We start from the raw sequence: 23,893 nt of genomic DNA on the forward strand, positions 1-23,893 counted from the left end.
AATGCAGACAGAGACCGAGAACTAACGCCACCGTGTGGTCAAAACTGGCTTTTGACATCATGATGGTGCTTATAATAAAGCGTATCCATTTCAGTTAACCGTTTCTGTAAACATTTTTTTTTTTTTTTTTTTGCGCCATATTTAATGGCCCATTAATCACAAAAATGAGTAAAGAGGAGGTTTGTCATATCAGGGGCTAGTCTGACAAAAATTGGGGAAAATAAGCTCACTAGATATAGGGTCACTAAAAGAATATTTTGCGTTTTTGAAGAAATTTCGTTTATAAAGAAATGCAATTGCATTAATTTAATCAACTGATCAGCATAAACTTGAATAAAACATACATTCCGCAAGAATAAGACATATAATGTATTTCTATGATTTCATTATTAATAAATAAAATAAAATAACGTTATTTTACATACAATGTGTAGCCTACGTAATTACACGTAAAATATGTTCATAATATAATAGCTATTTTATGTTTTTTGTTGTACAATGAATTATCATTATATAAGTAATAATAAATAATTATAAGTAAGAATAACAACATTATTTTTTATTCTTTAAGTTGGTAATTATTTAAAATAAAACCTGTAACCTGTCATCCGCCTAATCCCGCCCACCTTTTGCTGCATATGTACCAAATACCAATGAACTGAAGCCAGCTAATTTATGCGAGGAAGCGTGTGAAAGTTGATACACTTGATTCGCTGCTTCTGGACATTTCCACCGATCGTGATTGGTCAGAGCTCGCCAGACTTGACAAATCATCAAGTAGAACCTGTTATTTGGCTTTGCGTGATTGGCTAATCTTCACCAAGTCCCGCCCCCTCCGGAACTTGACTATCAGGTTAGTCTGTCTCCCCTCACTGTTTTATCCCTTCAACCTGCGCTGCTGACTGCACACATACCCACAGTACAGACGCGGCCCTCCCGGTCAGCAACTGCTGTGATTTCAGTCGCAAAAAAGCGCAGGACACCTGTACTGAGCAGTATACAAGCGCAGAATAACCATCCATTAAACGAGAGCGAGCACACGCCGCACACAGGGGTGCAGATGTAAGGGAATATACCTGCAGACTACAGCTGCCACACTGATGACAGAGCAAGAGGGAAGTCAGTTAGCCAGCTAACCAGCCGGAGCTAAACTCGACTCTCAGGCAGCTTAATGTACGGAGATCTGGACGGTTCAGCAACAACGTGCAAGTCAAGCATCTGAACGGAGCCGGCCGTCCTCTACAGAGAGTATTTCGCAGACTACACAGTAAGAGTGACATAAATATTGGCTTATATTTCTTTGGGCTATTCACACATGAAATTGTTAACCCGGAGGGCCATTCAAGACCCTAGAACCGTTTTCACTTTGTCACGCTTTTCACTTTTCTTCACTTTAGGTAGCTGCTAGGTATTAATCCTGGGGATTTCACGCTGTACCTTTGGATATCCTGGGATAACCTTCTTATTTGCATATGCATGATGTCAGTAACGCCCTAAAAGGGCGCGCGCCCTATTTTAATAACTCCGTTTCTGTGTCAGTTTCGCAATGTTAAAAAAAGCTAAAAATAAAACACAAATAATGTAGTGTAACACTCCATCTGTCGTCATAATTTTTTCTGAAACTAAACAGCGCGTGAAAGTTTCAACAACTGTACAAGGTGTATGAATATATAATGAGGTGAGCTGCGAGGCAGTTTGTGATTGGTTGTGTGTAGCTAAACAAACAAACACTTTCTAGCACACTGTTGTTTGACTCAATACACCTTTAGTACTACTTTAGTATCATCTAACTGCCTCCTTAGAAAAAAAATCGATTGCTTCACGTTTTCTGTTCTCTTACTATCGTTTTCTCTTCCTGTCCTAGCTTTTACTACTTTGAAGGATGACCGAAACCTTGTAAAACAGGCACTTCTCGTGTTTATTGCCGTCTTCTAGTAAATTGCTTGTTGTATTCCCCAATTGTAAGCCGCTTTGGATAAAAGCATCTGAAAATTGTTTGGCATTTACCAGGCTAACCCAGGGTTAAAAGTGATGCTGACTCCATTCAAATTTAACCCAGGGTTAAAATGGCCTTTCACACTGCATTTAACATGGTGTTAATGTTGTTGTAAACCCCGGGTTAAGTGCAGGGTGTCAAACTCATCGCATCGGCTTTTCAAATGACTCCTTACATACCACTTTTCCCCTAACCCCTTTCTTTACTCTTTCACTTTTCCTCACGGACTGTAGGCTATGAGGAGGGTGACCTTGCGCAGTGCTGCCCGGCTCGTAGTCGCAGCTTTGTGGCTGTTGGTGGAAGAGTGTCAGGCTGAGACCGGGGCCCCGAGTCTGGCCGAGCGAGTCATCTGGGCTGTAAATGCCGGCGGGGATGCACACACAGACGTGCACGGCATTCATTATAAAAAAGATCCACTCGAAGGAAAATTGGGGAAAGGTGAGTACTTGAGGATGTGACAGATTGCAGAAGAGGGGGTTATTTTTCCTTCCTAGTGGTCTGCACCAGAAGGGGTGGCATTTGTTAGTGGGTGGTGGTGAAGGAATGAACAAGTGTCCATGTCCTGTGTAAAGATGGAATAAAATTTTCAGCAGCAGCATTGTCATGTTTTTTTTTAAAGGACCTTTGCATTGATTTACTATTTTTCTCAAATCAGTACAATACAAACTCAAATGATAATGCTTGTGTATGTCTGTACCATTTTAAAAGTGATAATTCAACCAAAAATGAAAATGGTCTCAGTTCTCTTGTGAAAAAGATATGTGCCTAATTGTATTAAATGTGCACTTGCAGTGTACTTCATATCTTAAAACTATATTTTAAAAACTGTACTTATAGGTAATGTAATATTAATAAAATTAAAGGCCACTTAAGTGTGCTCAAAGAGAGTTTTTTGTTTCTTAAAAAAATATATTTTAAAGTACATTTTTACCGTGTTGTTTGTATTACTTTTTTTAACAACTGTTTAAGTTTTATTTTGTGGAACAGTAATACAAAAAAAGCAGCTGCACAAATTTAAAACCCATGGTAGACTCAAAATAAATCAATAAAATAATTAATAATAATAAAAAACACATTAATTAATATTAATACATAAACAAATAACAATAAAATAATTTTTACAAAGATTTTAGAAAAGACAACATTAAAACTGAATGCCATGAATTTACAGTTTTCACGTTAGATCCATGTATACGAGAAATAGAGCGTTCCATCGAGATAATGTCCAACAAATACACAGTCCAGGTTCGTCCGTCCATTGTGTGACGAGGATTCAATTTTTTTGCTGCTGTGAGAGCAGCTAACAGTAAAGATCTTTGTTGGACAGACAAGGTGAAGTCCCAAAAGTCATTCATGAAAAAATGGTGCGGAGTCAAACATATCTCAGTACCCAACAAATATGATAGGTCCGGTGAGAAAGAGGGGCACTCCCAAAAAAAATGCAAAAACGTACCTAAAACTCCTTGGGAACAGAGATTACACTTAGGAGAAGACGACAGATTCATATAAAAACGTTTCATTGGAGTCAGGTAAACCCTATGCAGCAATTTCCAATGAATCATTTGGTGATTAGGGTTTTTAGAAGACAATTTAAACACACCCCATACCTGATCGGAAAATAAAACATGTACATCCTCATTAAAGTTTGTATTACTTCTAAAGTTAAAATGCATCATATAAATTTGTAATTACAAATATATTTAAATGTGCACACATTAATGCCACTGATACATACAAGTTTCAAAATAAATTACATTAAGTACATTTTAGTTACCATATATGCTTGTCAGTACATTCACCAGTTCATTTTAATCATATTTCAATTACATTAGGGCTAATAAAATTACATAAAGTTGTACCTAACTAACCCAAAAAGTGCTCTATAGATCAACTAATTGCAATTGATATAAATTTAAACTATAATAAATTTATTTAATTGTAAATAACATGCAATTAAGTGCCCAAAAACATTACATTTAGTTCACATTTAAGTATATTAATTTTAAGCATATTATTTATGTAATAAGTACTCTTTAAAAGTGTGCTAAAGTGTACTTCTTTTTCACAAGGGTGTATGTGTTTCCAAACCCATATGGCTTTCTTTCTTCCACGGAACCCAAAAGCAGATGTTAAGCGTAACACATTCACTTTCATTAGATAAAAAAGGTAAAAGTGAATGGTGACTGAGAGACATGCTTTTGTGTTCCTCTGATAAAAAGAAAATCATATTGACTTAGACATTTGAGGGTAAGTGATGACAGAATTGTCATTTAAGCGAACTTATCCCTTTAAAAATTAAGAAATATCAGTGGTATTTTGCTGGAACTGTAGTTGTTTTATTACAGTCTGATTTTATATTGTATTAAGAATGTTAATCATGCTATATTTTGAAGAAAAGGGCTGGTTGTCAGCTCATCTGGCTCATTAGCGGTTTGTTATTAGAGCTGTCGATCATATCAGGAAGTCTGTGTCACTTGAAATGTGATCACTGTCACTTCCTGAGTCAGATGAGAAATGCAGCATGCACATGTTGGGGCCTGTATAGTGCTTTTTAAAGCTCTGTAAAGACATCAAGCCCTTTGTGTTTTGTCGGATTTCACATTATTGCATCAGTGTCACCAGAAAACAACCAGTATTAAGTGTGGTACTTAATTTTCCACTCAGCTCTACATTGGCTATAAATAGATATTGGAATGAAAATTATGCAAAAATCTTGGTCTGGTTTGAACTTTCCCTTGCATGTTATGAAACACAAAATGCAATGTACGCTTACTGTATACACTTAAATTCACCTTTTGGCTCTTTTGATACTCCCTCCACCCCCCCCTCCAGCATCAGACTACGGTGTCCGTCTGCCGATCCTGCGCTCTAGCCCAGATGATCAGGTTCTTTACCAGACAGAGCGATACAACGAGGATACATTCGGTTATGAAATACCCATAAGAGAAGAAGGAGACTACATACTGGTCATGAAATATGCTGAGGTTTACTTTGCCCAGTCTCAACAAAAGGTGTGAATTTTGCTCATAGCTGCAGTGCACACGATCACTCTTAGTAGTCGATATTTGAACATGGTAATGTTTAATAATTCATGAGACTCCAAGATCTCTATTTCATAGTTTCCCTCATGACATCATCTCTTTGTCTCTTCTTTCTTTTCTTGCCTTTTGAAACCCTTTGTTTGCTCTTCTCAGGTTTTTGATGTGCGCTTAAATGGCCACGTTGTGGTGAAGGATCTGGATATCTTTGACCGAGTGGGTCACAGCACGGCTCATGATGAAATAGTGCCATTCTCAATAAAAAGAGGAAAACTAAGTGTGCATAGCGAAGTTTCCACTTTTAATGGGAAACTCACAGTAGAGTTTGTTAAGGTAAGTGTTACCCTATTTTCCTATTGCCTTGTACCTAAGCAGTGCTCAAGAATCAGCATTTTCAGCATATTTTACACTACACTACTGTTTATACATAGAAGCAATCTCCTCACTTTTCGGTGAAAACTCACCTTTTTAAGATCAAAATAGGTCACCTACGATATTTGTGTAGATCCAATGAGAAAGTGTTTTTACTGGTGGGGGGAGTCTTTCTACAGTACCATTAGTAACAATTCATATCTGTACTCACTTGTCAACAACTTTTAAACGCTCCTGTGTGTTTTTGCGTGCACGCTCTGGTTTCGAATTGCAAAACCATAAGTTTGTTTACATATTTATTCAGCGTTGAGTATTGTTGCCAATCACAGGCATCTCTGTTGAAAGCAATGGTCAGTGAGAGGTGTTTTCTGTAGGTTAATACGAAGAGTCCCCTCTGAACTAATTTTTGTTTTTGTAAGTTTAGAGTTCTACATGCTTGCAGATCTACCTAATATAATCAAAGAGAGAGAGAAAAAACATACACATGGTGTAAATAAGAGATTTATTGTGTAGTTAGTCATTGATTTATCATTAGTTTTCGTGTGAGTAAGCTCGGTCAGTTGCGCTATAAGAGCTTTGCTCTGTTTCTCTAGAATCTCTACATAATCCATTGACAATTTGAAGAAAAGTTTTATTTGTCTAGGAGGACCGAATGTCCACGTATACTGTTTTCAAGAGTGACACATGCAAGTGTAAAAAATTACGCGAGTTAATCCGCTAAATTGTTCCGTCAGTCATTGCTATGATTGATAGTGATGACTGCCCTGGGTGGAACGATCTATCTGACAGACCGATGTCAAAACCTGTGCTTTAAGTGATGCAGAGTAAATTCAGAACAAGCAAATTTATTCATCTGTGTTGGCTGAATATATTTAGCAGCTTCTACAGTTAAAACACTCTTTTTGATGTGTCCTTTTTAAGGCAATGTTTAAAAAAAATGTAGTTTTTAAATTAAATCTATAATAAAATCTATGTAATGCATTATTTAATTGCACTTGCTATACTACTTCAGTACAGTACTAAAATTTGTTATCATCATCTTATAATAAATTCAAAATTAAGACCAGATTGTGATTGACCTGAAAGTGATCCTCTGATGCCATCTACTGGATATAATGGTAATTTAATTTCATGTAATTGTCATCTCAAAAGTCTTTGTTTTCCACAAGGTTTTTTTTTTTTTACACATTTTTTCATCATCTCCATGAATGAAAAGTTAATTTTTAAAGTTAATTTTACTGCACAATTGTAAAGTTAAAAATAATAAGGCTTTTAAATATTACAAAAGTGTTTTAATCTTTTTGTTGGGGGGGGTGTTGCGTGTCTTTGTCGCCTTTTCACCCATGAGTTTGCATCCCTGTTTATAGTGTGCAAGATTTGAAGGTTTTGACGTATTTAATGCTCACCAAGGCTGCATTTATTTGATCAAAAATACAGCAAGAACAGTAATATTGTGAAGAATTATTTACATTTAATGTAACTCTTTTCTATTTTAAAGTGTTTGGAAATTTAATTTATAGATGTGATGCAATCACAACATTTCTTAATCATTACTCCATTCCTTAGTGTCACATGATCCTTCAGAAATCATTCTAATGTGCTAATATTCTCCGAAAACTTTCTGCAGAAATGTATTAATATCAATGTTGAAATCAGGGATGCTGCTTAAAATGTTTGTGGAAACCTTGATACAGTTTTTTCAGGGTTCTTTTATGAATAAAAAGTTTAAAAGAAGAGAATTTATTTGAGAAAAGCAAAAACAATTTCACATTATATGCGTTTACTGTCACTTTTGATCAGTTTAATGCGTCCCTGCTGAATAAAAGTATTAATTTCCAATTGTTTTGAATGGAAATGTAGATTTACCAGCGTATCAAGATTAGGGGTTGACCGATATGTGTTTTTCAGGGCTGGTACCGATTATTACAGACAAAGTAGACAGATAAGCGATATTTTGAACCGATATATATGTCTGGTGTAAAAATGAAAATGAATGTCAAAATTAAGAATAACAAGGGCTCTGACAAAAACTGCCTTCCCTAGTTTTGGTTGCACTTCATGCTCTTGTGTTCCTCCATGCATCCATCTACAATAAGGGTAATATAAAGAGAGAGTTAAAAGTGGGGACACTGTATGCTTCATGATTAAGCCTATGAATACTGTACTACAGCTAAACAGCTTGGGGGAAATGTAAGTATTTGGCTCCATTAATTTACATGTTAGAAATGTATGTGTAATAGCATAACCTCTCATAATTCTTCATTAATTATTTTCTGATGACTAAATCATAACCTACAAGAGGTGACTATTCAATTCATCATCTAATGCACATCAATTGATTAACTGAAAAAGCACAATGTATATAATGTGTAAATAATTTAATTGTCATCATAGCTCCATAGTAGAAGTTGCGATGAAGACCGCAACTATTTTAATGAAACTATAACACTAATAGCCGGTTATAGGCACAATTGGTTCAATAGCCTATTGAAATGTCCCAATTTCCGTCATCCTAATCTTGGCCTATGTGACAGTATCTTAATCTTGGCCTATGTGACAGTAATTTTCATTAGTTTTAATTTACAGTGCAGTTAAATTCTGTGACTCCGTGTTATACAGTAAATTCCATTTATGCCTGGATTCTGCGATTCCATCCGCGCTTCCCCATCGCAGAAACCATAAATAGATAATATTGAGGTGTTTTGCAACTTCAGTGTAGTGGATTGTGATTTATTGCAACTTGAGCAACGTCTGCTGCTGCCTTTGACAGACAACTGATGAAGCAGCACCAGTTAGCAAGCGCTTTCGGTCCGTGTGAGAGTGCCTTTAGTCTTCCACGTTGATTGGTCGGACTCATGACTCCCAACAAATCAGATGCGCGGTGGGTGGAGACTGCTCTAGGCCACAGAGTGGTGAGTTCCGACAGGCTGCATCAGAGCCAAATAGCGCGTTTCAAAATTAAATTATTTTATCGGCTCATCGGTTTTGAAAATGACCGATACCGTTAATCATAAAAATGCTGAATATCGGTGCCGATAATCGGTCGACCCCTAATCAAGATATTTTTCTGATGAACAGAATGCAGTCTTTCTGCTTCAGCACAGTAAAATCCCTAAAAGCGGACATACCTTACATAAAATATTAGCTATACAGTCGTCTTTTATTGAATAAACCAGACATTGATCAATCTAATAAGCCTTATTATTTTCCTTTTTGCTAAAGGAACATTACCGGTAATTGAAAATTGTGATGTAGTTATGTAGTTACACACACTGAAGCTTAGTGTTTCCAAGAAGATGAATTCTGTCAAAACTAATTGTTGTCCCTTGGAGCGTTTTTTGTTCTAGTAGTGCAATTTAATTGATTATTTCAGAGCTGCTTCTTTTTCTTATGTAAACAGCAAACGTGTTTGGCTTGTGGGCTTTCTGTCAGCGATTAGTCTCCGAGGAACCGTGCACATTGAGCATGACGGCAATCCAGAGGGAAGATGACATTAATGGATATGAGGATGCAACACGCATTAGCGTGTTTGTCAGTCATAAAACATCTCATTCTTAAAATGAATCTCTGATGCTTTTGCACCTGCATTGCTTTGACAAATTGTGCCAGAACTGTTTAGCAAGTTCTTATTAGATTAGGCAGCATACGTAATTTGACCGCTAACTCTGTAGTGTTGCATAAAACAAAATGTTTTATGAGGTTTTTGAGGTTACTAGCCAAAACCAATGGCACAGAGAGCCACAGGACTGACCCTGTGCACACCTCAGCCTTTTATTCACTGTTAGAAACCCTACAGGCCAACCTCCACACAGAATACACTAGAATCAATTTGCATATTTTCTCTGTGTGTTTGCATGTGTTTGCTCCACTGTAAGCAGCAAACTATAATATATCTATCTCTTGTGTCCACAGGGTTACTATGACAACCCCAAGATATGTGCACTATATGTGATGAAGGGCAAGCTGGAGGGTAAGAGGGACCCCTGGGATTGATTGGGTTGCATCCTCGATCAAGTCCAGTCCTGCTGTTTTTATTATAATTTTTTTTGCATTTTCTCCAAGTAACAGCCTTTGGTGTGTTTTGTAGATGTGCCAAAACTGCAGCCACATCCTGGACTGGGAAAGCGGGAGGATGAGGATGAGGAAGAGGACGACGGGGAGGGGGGAGAAAGTGAAAAAAAGAGCACCTCCACCTCTCCCAAGAATCCGGTTCGGTCCGGGCCGCGCACCCCTAACCCGTACGCCACTGATAACAGCAGCCTGATGTTCCCTATACTAGTGGCGTTCGGGGTCTTCATCCCAACCCTCTTCTGCCTCTGCCGCCTGTGAGGGGAACAAGTGAACGAGAGGGAGAGAGAGGAGAAACGACGGACATCAGGCTGTGAAGGGGTGGGGGGAGGGGAGCAACGAGGGATGCACAGCCGTGGGGACAGGCAGAAATATAGACTGACGTTACAAGTTACAACAGATAGAGAGAGCAAAAGGCGGGCGAGAGACTTTCAGAAACGAGGAGATTTCAGATATTGCTGGTTTTTGGAAGAGGTGACCCGGAACATACAAGGATTTCGGGTGCGAGTTCATTTTAAGTGTGTGTTTGTGCTTGTGTTCGTACACATTTAATACTAATTTTAGTTTGAGGTGATCCTGAGAGGTACTGATTAAATGCACTTGCACACACATATACAGCAGGACTAACCACTTTACAAACCTGGTTTGTCTGGTCTAGCAGGAGATACTGAGGAAGAGCTGGAGACACTCCTAGATCATGTGTCCCAACTCATAGAAAGTGATTGGCTAGGAGTGTTTTATTCTGATCAGCATTGATCTGCTGGGTTTTTTTGGCCTCTAGTGGGAGGCAGAAAAGGTATATACATTTTCAGAACCCGTTTGACACTTTGATCATTTGGTGAATGCATCTAATGGTTTTATTAATTGATTTTAAACCTTGGTTTCTATTTACCTCACGTTTTATTTCCCTCACATTCATACAAGCTAATATCATTCATTTCCTGGGGCTTCATTTCTTTCTCCGAGTTAAAAAGCATAAATCTTAAAAATTATCTGGTAATCTGCTTTTTCATTCTTCAATTGCATATTTTCAGACCACAGCACCACGTCTTTGAATCTCGAACTGCACAAGGGAGATATAAATTATTATTTTTACCATTTACAGGGACTTTTTGATCTCTGAATAAATGCATGTTCAATATTAAATAAAACAGATTTGTTTTGTTTTTTTGAAAGCGTGCATATTTGCTTCCCTTTAGGTGGGAACATGAGTTCATAACAAAGAGGGTCTTTAATACACTGGCTTTTGAGTCCCAGAAACTAGATTGTATTGGACTAAAGTGTTAAATACCCTTTCTCATTGGTATATGATGTGTCTGGGATAGCATCTTATTGGTTAATGTAAATATGGTGTCTTAATAACATCACAAAAGGCACCTATTACACGGTGTAGAGAAGGACAGTTCACAGTTGGGATGCTCTTTGTCATATTTGCTCTTGGTTTATCCATACAGGCCGTTTTTGACAATACCACCAAAGATTCTTGGATTTGCGTTACACACAATACCACCAGCATGCTTGTGGTGGCGAATTGATAGCTGTAGCCTGGTTGAGAAACGGTTTGACAGATACATGCCTGCCATACACTGTGAAGTATGGATGCAGAAGCATGGATTTTGTACTCAAGGTGGCAAATTTCAGTGCTTTCGTTTAGATTTTGTTATAGCATAAGTCAAGTGAACATTTGCATTCCCCCTCATCCATCTTTTTCTTAGCATATTCTGTAACTGGTATACTTTTGTCTTGGTATTTTTCCTCTGCATCTCGTTTCTTTTCCTCTTTATTTGTTTTCAATTGGCTACTTTGTTTCGTTCAAGCAAGCCTGCCTTAAAATGTGATTTAGTGTGCTATCAAGAGACCACCTCTCACACTGCTGAAACATCAGACCACAATCGAGTTTTCATGCCACTGTGCTGTCTGACGATTGAGTGCTGCATCTCAGTTTAACCCCGTCTCTTGCGTGAACTAAGAAACCTATATTGGCCTTCACCTTCTCAAAAAGAGTTGTTTTTTTTTTTTTTGGTATGGTTTAGTAGAAAACAATCAAAAACATTGAGGCACCGTTTTCTTTATCAGAGTTGCAGAAAGTTGATTGCTTATCGTCGCCAAAGTCGTTTTCTTTTACACTGTGCATGTGTATATAAGGTACTTGGTTTGTTGTGCCATACGGTTATTTTTCTCTTTAGAATATTGTTATTTTTTGTTTGTGTAATTGCTATTGCTATTGGGGTGGCTGGGTTTTTAAATATCTTGCCCAGTGGAGGAGTTGCCTTGAAAATAGCTTTGGTTGTGTATGTGGTCTAGATAATGACAGTGATTTGATTTGCAGCCACATGGACACACTGACGATTGTCAGAATGAGCTCGGATCGTATTACGTTTAGTTAATTTACAGTTGGGGGTTTTATGTTGTATAATTTAAGCAAAATGAAATGGGTTGAATATTAAAAATATCGAAAGATTTTATTTTCCAGAAGTAGTTTATTTCCTCAGGATCTTTTGAATTTCTTTTTTTTTTTTTTTTTTTTATGAGTCTTTTATTAGTGTGAATTATTGCACTGCCTGGTGTTGTTTTAAAAGCATTTTTTGTTTGTTTGTTGGTGTGATTTATTATTTTTTTCTTCTTTTTGTTATGCATTGTGTACTTTTGATTCCTTGTTGCCTTAAATTTGAATACATCCTCATGTGCTTTACCATTTTTTGCTCGCTTATCTTTATTTCCACCGTTTAGGTTGATTTATTGCATGATTGAGTTTTTAATCATTTTGTCTTCTGTAAAACAGTTCTTTAGTTTGTCGTCTACAAATGCACAACTTCTTGGACAATAGCCAAAGACCACATGGAGGACTTTCGTTGTGTCCTCCTTCATAAAGAGCTCATGTGTATTGCTCCATGCCACATACACTGCTGTGTTTACGAGGGATGTAGTTTCTCTTAATGTTAGTCGTGTTCAACTACCTGTCCCCTCTTGAACCTCCTCCCACAGAACTGTAGAGAACATGGGAACTGGTGAAACAGTATTGGAACGGTTAGGACCCACACTGTCTTTAGACCAGGCTTCTGAAGTGGGAACTGCAAATTGATGCTGTTTCTTTTTAATAAATGTGCTATTTTATCTAACTGGCCTTGAGGGTATTTTTAATGAGCTCTTTTTCATTGTTTCATTTATAAGATTCTATTAGCAATCATAGTTCAGGTCAAGATCATATAATTGATTTATAGTTATTATTAAATAAATAATTTATAAATTAACGTGTATGCCTGATAAGTCACTATATTATTAAAGTAAAATAGTAAAGTGTGTGTGTATTATTTATATATATATATATATATATATGTATATGTGACTTATCAGGCATAGATAGATAGTAAAATATTTAATTTACACAAGTAATATAGATCAATTTATCAACAATGTGGAAATGTTAGTCTAAAGTATTGAAAAATCATAATTGCTTTTGTTTGTTGATATTAAACAAGAAAAAAAGATGGCATTCGAAATACAAACAGATTACTCAATATTATAATGCAACATGAAAAGATTCTAAATAAAATAACATTACAATATTGTAAAAAAAAAAACTCCACTGGGTATAAATACAGAATAAATAACGACCTTCTAAACATCAAACCGTTTAACTAATTAAGAAAATAAGCTGTTATAAGCTAATGGGGAGACTTGTGTAAACAGGAATTGTGGTAACCATAGCAACTTTCGAACGCGTTCAGCCAATCAGATCGCTGTCCTGTCGGCTTAGGTTCTCCATAGTGACGCGCTACGCCATCTTGCATTCAGCGGTCGTCGAGCTCAACAGAAACGCAGTTCACGCTCCGCCGCTACACCGAGTGAGATTTCGGAGAGATGAACAGTCAGAGCTCCCGCAACGAAACGGCAGCTGCCGCGGTTAAAGGCTCGGATTCAACGGCAGCGGCTCCCCGAGACCGCAAAACTGGAGGCGGTGTTCTGAAAAGGCTGAAATCACGACGAAATCAAGTGGACCGACGGCCTGTAACGGAAGAAGAGCTGCGGGCGCTGGGGAGAGACATCACTCCGGATGAAGTTTTGGGACTCCGCGCAGTCACTCGCGGTAAGAGCTCTGACACTTCACTATGATACCTGCTTCATCTCACAACTCCTCGGATGCTCGCAGTGCACACGTATAATGAGTCACAGCATCCTTTGACTTCAGCTTTACTAGCGGGGTTAAGTTGGTTTTGTTTTCGATATTCGTGACACATTCGGCGATAAACTCCAATAACTTCAAAACGACTTGCTCTAAAAAAATCTAAACGGTATGACCGCCAAAAGGACAAAACTGATCATGTTTCACAGCCTTCGTTTTCAGTATTTTCGCTCTATATAGTGAGCACTGCCCCGCACAAGCCGTCGCAATGTGCATTAAGCCGGGAGAGATCGTTCTGAGCGCAGTTTTCAGTAAGGGACCGTGGGGAAAGTACTAGTTTTCTTCGTTTTTTTGCTATAGCTCAGTGGGTGGTGTTTTTGTAATAGCTTCTCAGTTAAAGGGCCTATAGACATGAGACCAGTGCCATTCAATAGAGGGGGGCAGTGGGCATTTTTCACAAGCTTCCATTTTACCCCTACTGGTAGAAAAGGGAATTGCATGTCCAAAATTAATAAACTTTTTATAATAACTTTCGTCATCAGGAAGATAGAGACATGAGACCAGTGTCCATCAATAGAGGGGGGTAGTGGACATCTTTCACAACCTTCCATTTTACCCCTACTGGTAGAAAAGGGAATTGCATGTCCAAAATTAACTTTCTTTTTGTAATAACTTTCGTCATCAGGAAGATAGAGACATGAGACCAGTGTCCATCAATAGAGGGGGACAGTGGACATCTTTCACAACCTTCCATTTTACCCCTACTGGTAGAAAAGGGAATTACATTTCCAAAATTATCCTTCTTTTTGTAATAACTTTTGTCATCAGGAAGATAGAGACATGAGACCAGTGTCCATCAATAGAGGGGGGCAGTGGACATCTTTCACAACCTTCCATTTTACCCCTACTGGTAGAAAAGGGAATTGCATGTCCAAAATTAATAAACTTTTTGTAATAACTTTTGTCAGCAGGAAGATAGAGACATGAGACCAGTGTCCATCAATAGAGGGGGGTAGTGGACATCTTTCACAACCTTCCATTTTACCCCTACTGGTAGAAAAGGGAATTGCATGTCCAAAATTAACTTTCTTTTTGTAATAACTTTCGTCATCAGGAAGATAGAGACATGAGACTAATGTCAATCAATAGAGGGGGGCAGTGGACATCTTTCACAACCTTCCATTTTACCGCTACTGGTAGAAAAGGGAATTGCATGTCCAAAATTAATAAACTTTTTATAATAACTTTCGTCAGCAGGAAGATAGAGACATGAGACCATTGTCCATCAATAGAGGGGGGTAGTGGACATCTTTCACAACCTTCCATTTTACCCCTACTGGTAGAAAAGGGAATTGCATGTCCAAAATTAACTTTCTTTTTGTAATAACTTTCGTCATCAGGAAGATAGAGACATGAGACTAATGTCAATCAATAGAGGGGGGCAGTGGACATCTTTCACAACCTTCCATTTTACCGCTACTGGTAGAAAAGGGAATTGCATGTCCAAAATTAATAAACTTTTTGTAATAACTTTTGTCAGCAGGAAGATAGAGACATGAGACCAGTGTCCATCAATAGAGGGGGGTAGTGGACATCTTTCACAACCTTCCATTTTACCCCTACTGGTAGAAAAGGGAATTGCATGTCCAAAATTAACTTTCTTTTTGTAATAACTTTCGTCATCAGGAAGATAGAGACATGAGACCAGTGTCCATCAATAGAGGGCGACAGTGGACATCTTTCACAACCTTCCATTTTACCCCTACTGGTAGAAAAGGGAATTGCATGTCCAAAATTAACTTTCTTTTTGTAATAACTTTTGTCAGCAGGAAGATAGAGACATGAGACCAGTGTCCATCAATAGAGGGGGGTAGTGGACATCTTTCACAACCTTCCATTTTACCCCTACTGGTAGAAAAGGGAATTGCATGTCCAAAATTAACTTTCTTTTTGTAATAACTTTCGTCATCAGGAAGATAGAGACATGAGACTAATGTCAATCAATAGAGGGGGGCAGTGGACATCTTTCACAACCTTCCATTTTACCGCTACTGGTAGAAAAGGGAATTGCATGTCCAAAATTAATAAACTTTTTGTAATAACTTTCGTCATCAGGAAGATAGAGACATGAGACTAATGTCAATCAATAGAGGGGGGCAGTGGACATCTTTCACAACCTTCCATTTTACCGCTACTGGTAGAAAAGGGAATTGCATGTCCAAAATTAACTTTCTTTTTGTAATAACTGTTGTCAGCAGGAAGATAGAGACATGAGACCAGTGTCCATCAATAGAGGGGGGTAGTGGACATCTTTCACAACCTTCCATTTTACCCCTACTGGTAGAAAAGGGAATTGCATGTCCAAAATTAACTTTCTTTTTGTAATAACTTTCGTCATCAGGAAGATAGAGACATGAGACCAGTGTCCATCAATAGAGGGCGACAGTGGACATCTTTCACAACCTTCCATTTTACCCCTACTGGTAGAAAAGGGAATTGCATGTCCAAAATTATTAAACTTTTTATAATAACTTTCGTCAGCAGGAAGATAGAGACATGAGACCAGTGTCCATCAATAGAGGGGGGTAGTGGACATCTTTCACAACCTTCCATTTTACCCCTACTGGTAGAAAAGGGAATTGCATGTCCAAAATTAATAAACTTTTTATAATAACTTTCGTCAGCAGGAAGATAGAGACATGAGACCAGTGTCCATCAATAGAGGGGGGTAGTGGACATCTTTCACAACCTTCCATTTTACCCCTACTGGTAGAAAAGGGAATTGCATGTCCAAAATTAACTTTCTTTTTGTAATAACTTTTGTCATCAGGAAGATAGAGACATGAGACTAATGTCAATCAATAGAGGGGGGAAGTGGACATCTTTCACAAACTTCCATTTTACCCCTACTGGTAGAAAAGGGAATTGCATGTCCAAAATTGATAAACTTTTTATAATAACTTTCGTCATCAGGAAATTAGAGACATGAGACTAATGTCAATCAATAGAGGGGGGCAGTGGACATCTTTCACAACCTTCCATTTTACCCCTACTGGTAGAAAAGGGAATTGCATGTCCAAAATTAATATTCTTTTTGTAATAACTTTCGTCAGCAGGAAGATAGAGACATGAGACCAGTGTCCATCAATAGAGGGGGGTAGTGGACATCTTTCACAACCTTCCATTTTACCCCTACTGGTAGAAAAGGGAATTGCATGTCCAAAATTAACTTTCTTTTTGTAATAACTTTTGTCATCAGGAAGATAGAGACATGAGACTAATGTCAATCAATAGAGGGGGGCAGTGGACATCTTTCACAAACTTCCATTTTACCCCTACTGGTAGAAAAGGGAATTGCATGTCCAAAATTGATAAACTTTTTATAATAACTTTCGTCAGCAGGAAGATAGAGACATGAGACTAATGTCAATCAATAGAGGGGGGTAGTGGACATCTTTCACAACCTTCCATTTTACCCCTACTGGTAGAAAAGGGAATTGCATGTCCAAAATTAACTTTCTTTTTGTAATAACTTTCGTCATCAGGAAGATAGAGACATGAGACTAATGTCAATCAATAGAGGGGGGCAGTGGACATCTTTCACAACCTTCCATTTTACCGCTACTGGTAGAAAAGGGAATTGCATGTCCAAAATTAATAAACTTTTTATAATAACTTTCGTCAGCAGGAAGATAGAGACATGAGACCATTGTCCATCAATAGAGGGGGGTAGTGGACATCTTTCACAACCTTCCATTTTACCCCTACTGGTAGAAAAGGGAATTGCATGTCCAAAATTAACTTTCTTTTTGTAATAACTTTCGTCATCAGGAAGATAGAGACATGAGACTAATGTCAATCAATAGAGGGGGGCAGTGGACATCTTTCACAACCTTCCATTTTACCGCTACTGGTAGAAAAGGGAATTGCATGTCCAAAATTAACTTTCTTTTTGTAATAACTTTTGTCAGCAGGAAGATAGAGACATGAGACCAGTGTCCATCAATAGAGGGGGGTAGTGGACATCTTTCACAACCTTCCATTTTACCCCTACTGGTAGAAAAGGGAATTGCATGTCCAAAATTAACTTTCTTTTTGTAATAACTTTCGTCATCAGGAAGATAGAGACATGAGACCAGTGTCCATCAATAGAGGGCGACAGTGGACATCTTTCACAACCTTCCATTTTACCCCTACTGGTAGAAAAGGGAATTGCATGTCCAAAATTAATAAACTTTTTATAATAACTTTCGTCAGCAGGAAGATAGAGACATGAGACCAGTGTCCATCAATAGAGGGGGGTAGTGGACATCTTTCACAACCTTCCATTTTACCCCTACTGGTAGAAAAGGGAATTGCATGTCCAAAATTAATAAACTTTTTATAATAACTTTCGTCAGCAGGAAGATAGAGACATGAGACCAGTGTCCATCAATAGAGGGGGGTAGTGGACATCTTTCACAACCTTCCATTTTACCCCTACTGGTAGAAAAGGGAATTGCATGTCCAAAATTAATAAACTTTTTATAATAACTTTCGTCAGCAGGAAGATAGAGACATGAGACCATTGTCCATCAATAGAGGGGGGTAGTGGACATCTTTCACAACCTTCCATTTTACCCCTACTGGTAGAAAAGGGAATTGCATGTCCAAAATTAACTTGCTTTTTGTAATAACTTTCGTCATCAGGAAGATAGAGACATGAGACTAATGTCAATCAATAGAGGGGGGCAGTGGACATCTTTCACAACCTTCCATTTTACCCCTACTGGTAGAAAAGGGAATTGCATGTCCAAAATTAACTTTCTTTTTGTAATAACTTTTGTCATCAGGAAGATAGAGACATGAGACTAATGTCAATCAATAGAGGGGGGCAGTGGACATCTTTCACAAACTTCCATTTTACCCCTACTGGTAGAAAAGGGAATTGCATGTCCAAAATTAACATTCTTTTTGTAATAACTTTCGTCATCAGGAAGATAGAGACATGAGACTAATGTCAATCAATAGAGGGTAGAAGTGGACATCTTTCACAACCTTTCTTCTTACCCCTACTGGTAGAAAAGGGAATTGCATGTCCAAAATTAATATTCTTTTTGTAATAACTTTCATCAGCAGAAAGATAGAGACATGAGACCAGTGTCCATCAATAGAGGGGGACAGTGGACATCTTTCACAACCTTCCATTTTACCCCTACTGGTAGAAAAGGGAATTACATTTCCAAAATTATCCTTCTTTTGTAATAACTTTCGTCATCAGGAAGATAGAGACATGAGACCAGTGTCCATCAATAGAAGGGGAAAGTGGACATTTTTCACAACCTTCGATTTTACCCCTACTGGTAGAAAAGGGAATTGCATGTCCAAAATTAACTTTCTTTTTGTAATAACTTTCGTCAATCATATGCTTGTTTACTCATAGGGACAAAAAAAATCCCAACCAAGTCAAAGTTGTAATACCGGTGTTGACATTTGGACCCCATGACTTAGGGAATACCAGTATAATACATAACACACACACACACACACACACACAAAATGATTGTAATAATAATAATAATAATACAATAAATAAAAACATCAGTTGACTTGACCTGAGGGCACTTGAATAAAAATTATTTAAAAAGAAAACTTAAGGTAGGCCCTATTGTCAAAAACTGCCTCCCTCCAAATCATGTCATTTTTAACCCTGCCACACGTTAACCTTGTTGAATTACAGGATTGTTTTTTTTTTTCTGGTAAAGATTTAAGACCCTTCATGCTAGTAAGCAAATTTACCACAGAATATGGCAGCACAGCCCAGTACTCCACACTTCTTTAAAATATTTTAATACATTTCCTGTTAAGCTGCTTTGAAATAATATGTATTGTCAAAAGAGCTATGAAAATAGATGTGAATTAATCCACACAGAGCCGGGAGTGGTAACGTTTCTATTTAGAACCTAAGCATCCCAAGGAACACTTTTATGTTGAAATCGTTCTTTGTGTAACTGTCAAAACACCTCATTACTGATTTTCTGGCGCTCAGCAATCCAACTACACAGAGTGTCAACACACTCCCAACAGGTAAATGATTTTAAATTTAAGAATTAAATAATTTAAAAATTATATTTTTTGTTTTTTGATCACATTTACAGCTGGGCAAAAAAGTATTTAGTCAGCCACCAATTGTGCAAGTTCTCCCACTTAAAAAGATGAGAGAGGCCTGTAATTTTCATCATAGGTACACTTCAACTATGAGAGACAGAATGGGGGAAAATAATCCATGAAATCACATTGTATGATTTTTAATTAATTAATTTGTAAATTCCTCGGTAAAATAAGTATTTGGTCACCTACAAACAAGCAAGATTTCTGGCTCTCACAGACCTGTAACTTCTTCTTTAAGAGGCTCCTCTGTCCTCCACTCGTTACCTGTATTAATGGCACCTGTTTGAACTCGTTATCAGTATAAAAGACACCTGTCCACAACCTCAAACAGTCACACTCCAAACTCCACTATGGCCAAGACCAAAGAGCTGTCGAAGGACACCAGAAACAAAATTGTAGACCTGCACCAGGCTGGGAAGACTGAATCTGCAATAGGCAAGCAGCTTGGTGTGAAGAAATCAACTATGGGAGCAATTATTAGAAAATGGAAGACATACAAGAACACTGATAATCTCCCTCGATCTGGGGCTCCACGCAAGATCTCACCCCGTGGGGTCAAAATGATCACAAGAACGGTGAGCAAGAACTGCTTAAGCCAGTACATGTCCGGGCCCATCTGAAGTTTGCTAGAGAGCATTTGGATGATCCAGAAGAGGATTGGGAGAATGTCATATGGTCAGATGAAACCAAAATATAACTTTTTGGTAAAAATTCAACTCGTCGTGTTTGGAGGAGAAATAATGCTGAGTTGCATCCAAAGAACACCATACCTACTGTGAAGCATGGGGGTGGAAACATCATGCTTTGGGGCTGTTTTTCTGCAAAGGGACCAGGACGACTGATCCGTGTAAAGGAAAGAATGAATGGGGCCATGTATCGTGAGATTTTGAGTGAAAACCTCCTTCCATCAGCTAGGGCATTGAAGATGAAACGTGGCTGGGTCTTTCAGCATGACAATGATCCCAAACACACCGCCCGGGCAACGAAGGAACGGCTTCGTAAGAAGCATTTCAAGGTCCTGCAGTGGCCTAGCCAGTCTCCAGATCTCAACCCCATAGAAAATCTTTGGAGGGAGTTGAAAGTCCGTGTTGCCCAGCGACAGCCCCAAAACATCACTGCTCTAGAGGAGATCTGCATGGAGGAATGGGCCAAAATACCAGCAACAGTGTGTGAAAACCTTGTGAAGACTTGCAGAAAACGTTTGACCTCTGTCAATGCCAACAAAGGGTATATAACAAAGTATTGAGATTAACTTTTGTTATTGACCAAATACTTATTTTTCCACCATAATTTGCAAATAAATTCTTTAAAAATCAGACGATGTGATTTCCTGGATTCTTTCCCCCCATTCTGTCTCTCATAGTTGAAGTGTACCTTTGATGCAAATTACAGGCCTCTCATCTTTTTAAGTGGGAGAACTTGCACAATTGGTGGCTGACTAAATACTTTTTTGCCCAACTGTAAGTGTGAGTAGCTCTGACAAGCTGAGGATACTTCTCTCCTCTTCTCCATTAAGTAAGTAATAAATATACTGAATTTATATGTCACAGAATCACCAGCCATGCCAGCCACGTATACTTTTAATTAGCACCACCTGCAATCACTTAACTGCACTGCTTAGAAGGATATTCAGCTCATTCACTCAGCTGGTTTCGAGGTTGCAAGCTCCTCTGTGGCTCCTTACTTACCCACTGAATCCTGATCTTTATGTCCTGCACTTACCTGTTATACTGACCTGCTGGTTTGCCTGCTGGATTTACCTGCTTGGACTTTTAAGTTTTGTTTAGACTATTCTGGAGGAGATACTGAATTAAGAGTTGTTGACTTCAGTTAAGTGAGCTTCCAGTGACTGTTAATGTTCTGGCTAATTCTGCCTATCACAATAAAAGAAACTCCAATTGCCTTGCACTCGACTTGTCCGTCTCATTTATATTGTGACACCATACTGTTATTCTTTTAAATAGACTAGAAAATTATGTTGGCATTACAGGAAGTGCACTGACATGGTTCAAATCCTACTTATCTGACTGCCATCAATTCGCGGCAGTAAATGAAGAGGTATCATACCAATCACAAGTGCATTATGGAGTACCTCAAGGCTCAGTACTAGGCCCCTTACTTTTCACGCTTTACATGTTACCCTTGGGAGATATCATTAGAAAAGACGGTGTTAGCTTTCACTGTTATGCTGATGATACTCAGCTCTATATTTCTTCGCGACCCGATGAAACTTACCCATTTGCAAAACTAACGGAATGTATAGTTGATATCAAAAACTGAATGACTAGCAATTTCTTACTGCTAAATTCAGAAAAAAAACAGAGGTGTTAATATTTAGACAAAAAACTTTTGCATGTAATAACCTAGATCACTGTCTAATACTTGATGGCTGCTCTGTAAATTCTTCGTCATCAGCTAGGAACCTAGGCGTACTTTTTGATAGCAATCTTTCCTTCGAAAGACATGTTTCTAGCATTTGTAAAACTGCATTTTTCCATCTTAAAAAAAAATATATATTACATTTAAATGGAAGGAGACATATTGTAACTATAAACTTGTTGTGCATTTCATATGCTGTCACATCCTACAACGTCATCATTTGCAGAGAGAAACTGCCACTCACTCACACACACAAAAACACATGTTGATGGACCTGCACAACATGCTGTTGTTTTTATTATGTAAAACCCTAATATAATGCCAGACACTATAAGTCCAGGCAGATATATCAATAATACATGGAAATATTATTAATAGTACTATTATGAATTATATAAATATACTAATATACTAATAGTAATGAAAATTAACAATGATTAAAAAGGTTATAAGGTTATAACATTATTAAGGTCCTTTTTTGCAGGATTTATTTTTGTTGTACATATTTATACATGGATTAATTAATTGATTGATTTCAACATGCCAACATTTTAAATCAACATTCCTCATCTCACTCTAAAACAATTCTGTCTTGTAAAAGTTTGAGAAAAAAATAAATAGTTTTTTACTTTTTCATTAAAAACAGAAACACTTCAGTATGGAACACATATTCACGATTACCATTGACTTTTTATGCTTATTAATAGTAAGACAGTTGTTGTGGTGTTTAAGTTTAGGTATTTGATAGCATTAAGGGATGCAGAATTTGATAGCATTAAGGGATGCAGAATTCACGATTACCATTGACTTTTTATGCTTATTAATAGTAAGACAGTTGTTGTGGTGTTTAAGTTTAGGTATTTGATAGCATTAAGGGATGCAGAATTGGATCACGCTGAAGGCAGCATTAATATGTTATTTATTAGTACCAGTAAACAGCCAATAATCTTGTAATATGCAAAGCTAATCAGCAACTAGTTAACAATGACTTCTACAAATCCCAGTTCTACAAATTTTACTGTACTATTTTACAGTAAAATTATGTTTTCATCTCCCTCTGGCCCTCTTCGGTCATTTTTGACCGAAAAATTTTATATTTTGACATTTTAAAAATCTTAGCATCATCAGAATGGGATGACACTTGGTGACTTTGGTCACATTAGCAATATGAACACACAAAAAAATCATGGACATGAGGCGAGGCACCAGAGCCTGCAGACCATCCCTCACCTGTGGTGCTGACAGACAGTGATGGAGAGCGCGGCGTGGCACCAGAGCCTTCGGACCATCCCTCACCTGTGGACCAGACAGACAGTGATGGAGAGTGCGGCGTGGCACCAGAGCCTGCGGACCATTCCTCACCTGTGGGGCTGACAGACGGTGATGGAGAGTGCGGCATGGCATCAAAGTCTAAGGACCAACAGCAACATCAAAAGAAGCCATACAGAAAGCACAAGGCCAGGACCCAAGTGTTTTACACTTTACATTTCCACATGGAAATGGAAAAAGATAAGGCCTTTACCAGGTAGCAGAAAACTGAAGACATCATGGACACATTTCATTTATGAAAAATTCAGGAAACAAAATCCTTGCTACACACTTGTTTTCACATACCAGCATTTAAAGGTTGCTCGCAGTAGAAAGTATCGGTGTCCATTTATGACAGTTAAGGCATCATGTTCCTTTAAATCTTGCAATGCGCATTATATTTTCCGGATTAGACAAAAACCATTGAGCAGTGACAAACAAATTCCAATTCAGGTGACA

The 23,893-nt window shown here is 37.9% G+C and overlaps 2 protein-coding genes across 2 annotated transcripts in view; both read left to right on the forward strand.

The window, feature by feature from the left end:
- The first annotated feature begins 881 nt into the window (after positions 1–881).
- Positions 882–12,591, forward strand: LOC306849392 (malectin-like). The gene is made up of 6 exons (XM_079384368.1): positions 882–1,267; positions 2,230–2,434; positions 4,829–5,007; positions 5,191–5,367; positions 9,319–9,376; positions 9,494–12,591. The coding sequence occupies exons 2-6, from the start codon at positions 2,233–2,235 to the stop codon at positions 9,733–9,735; spliced, it is 858 nt and encodes a 285-aa protein (XP_079240494.1). The 5' UTR covers positions 882–1,267; positions 2,230–2,232; the 3' UTR covers positions 9,736–12,591.
- Positions 12,592–13,229: 638 nt separating this feature from the next.
- LOC306849340 (protein unc-119 homolog B) overlaps positions 13,230–23,893 on the forward strand; it is a 34,273-nt gene continuing 23,609 nt past the window's right edge. The window contains exon 1 of the mRNA XM_079384290.1: positions 13,230–13,561. Within this exon, the coding sequence (XP_079240416.1) occupies positions 13,336–13,561 (226 nt within the window). The 5' untranslated portion in view covers positions 13,230–13,335. The remainder of the gene's footprint in view (positions 13,562–23,893) is intronic.

The sequence above is a fragment of the Barbus barbus genome (genome assembly GCF_936440315.1).
Source record: "Barbus barbus genome assembly, chromosome: 29".
Lineage (NCBI taxonomy): Eukaryota > Metazoa > Chordata > Actinopteri > Cypriniformes > Cyprinidae > Barbus > Barbus barbus.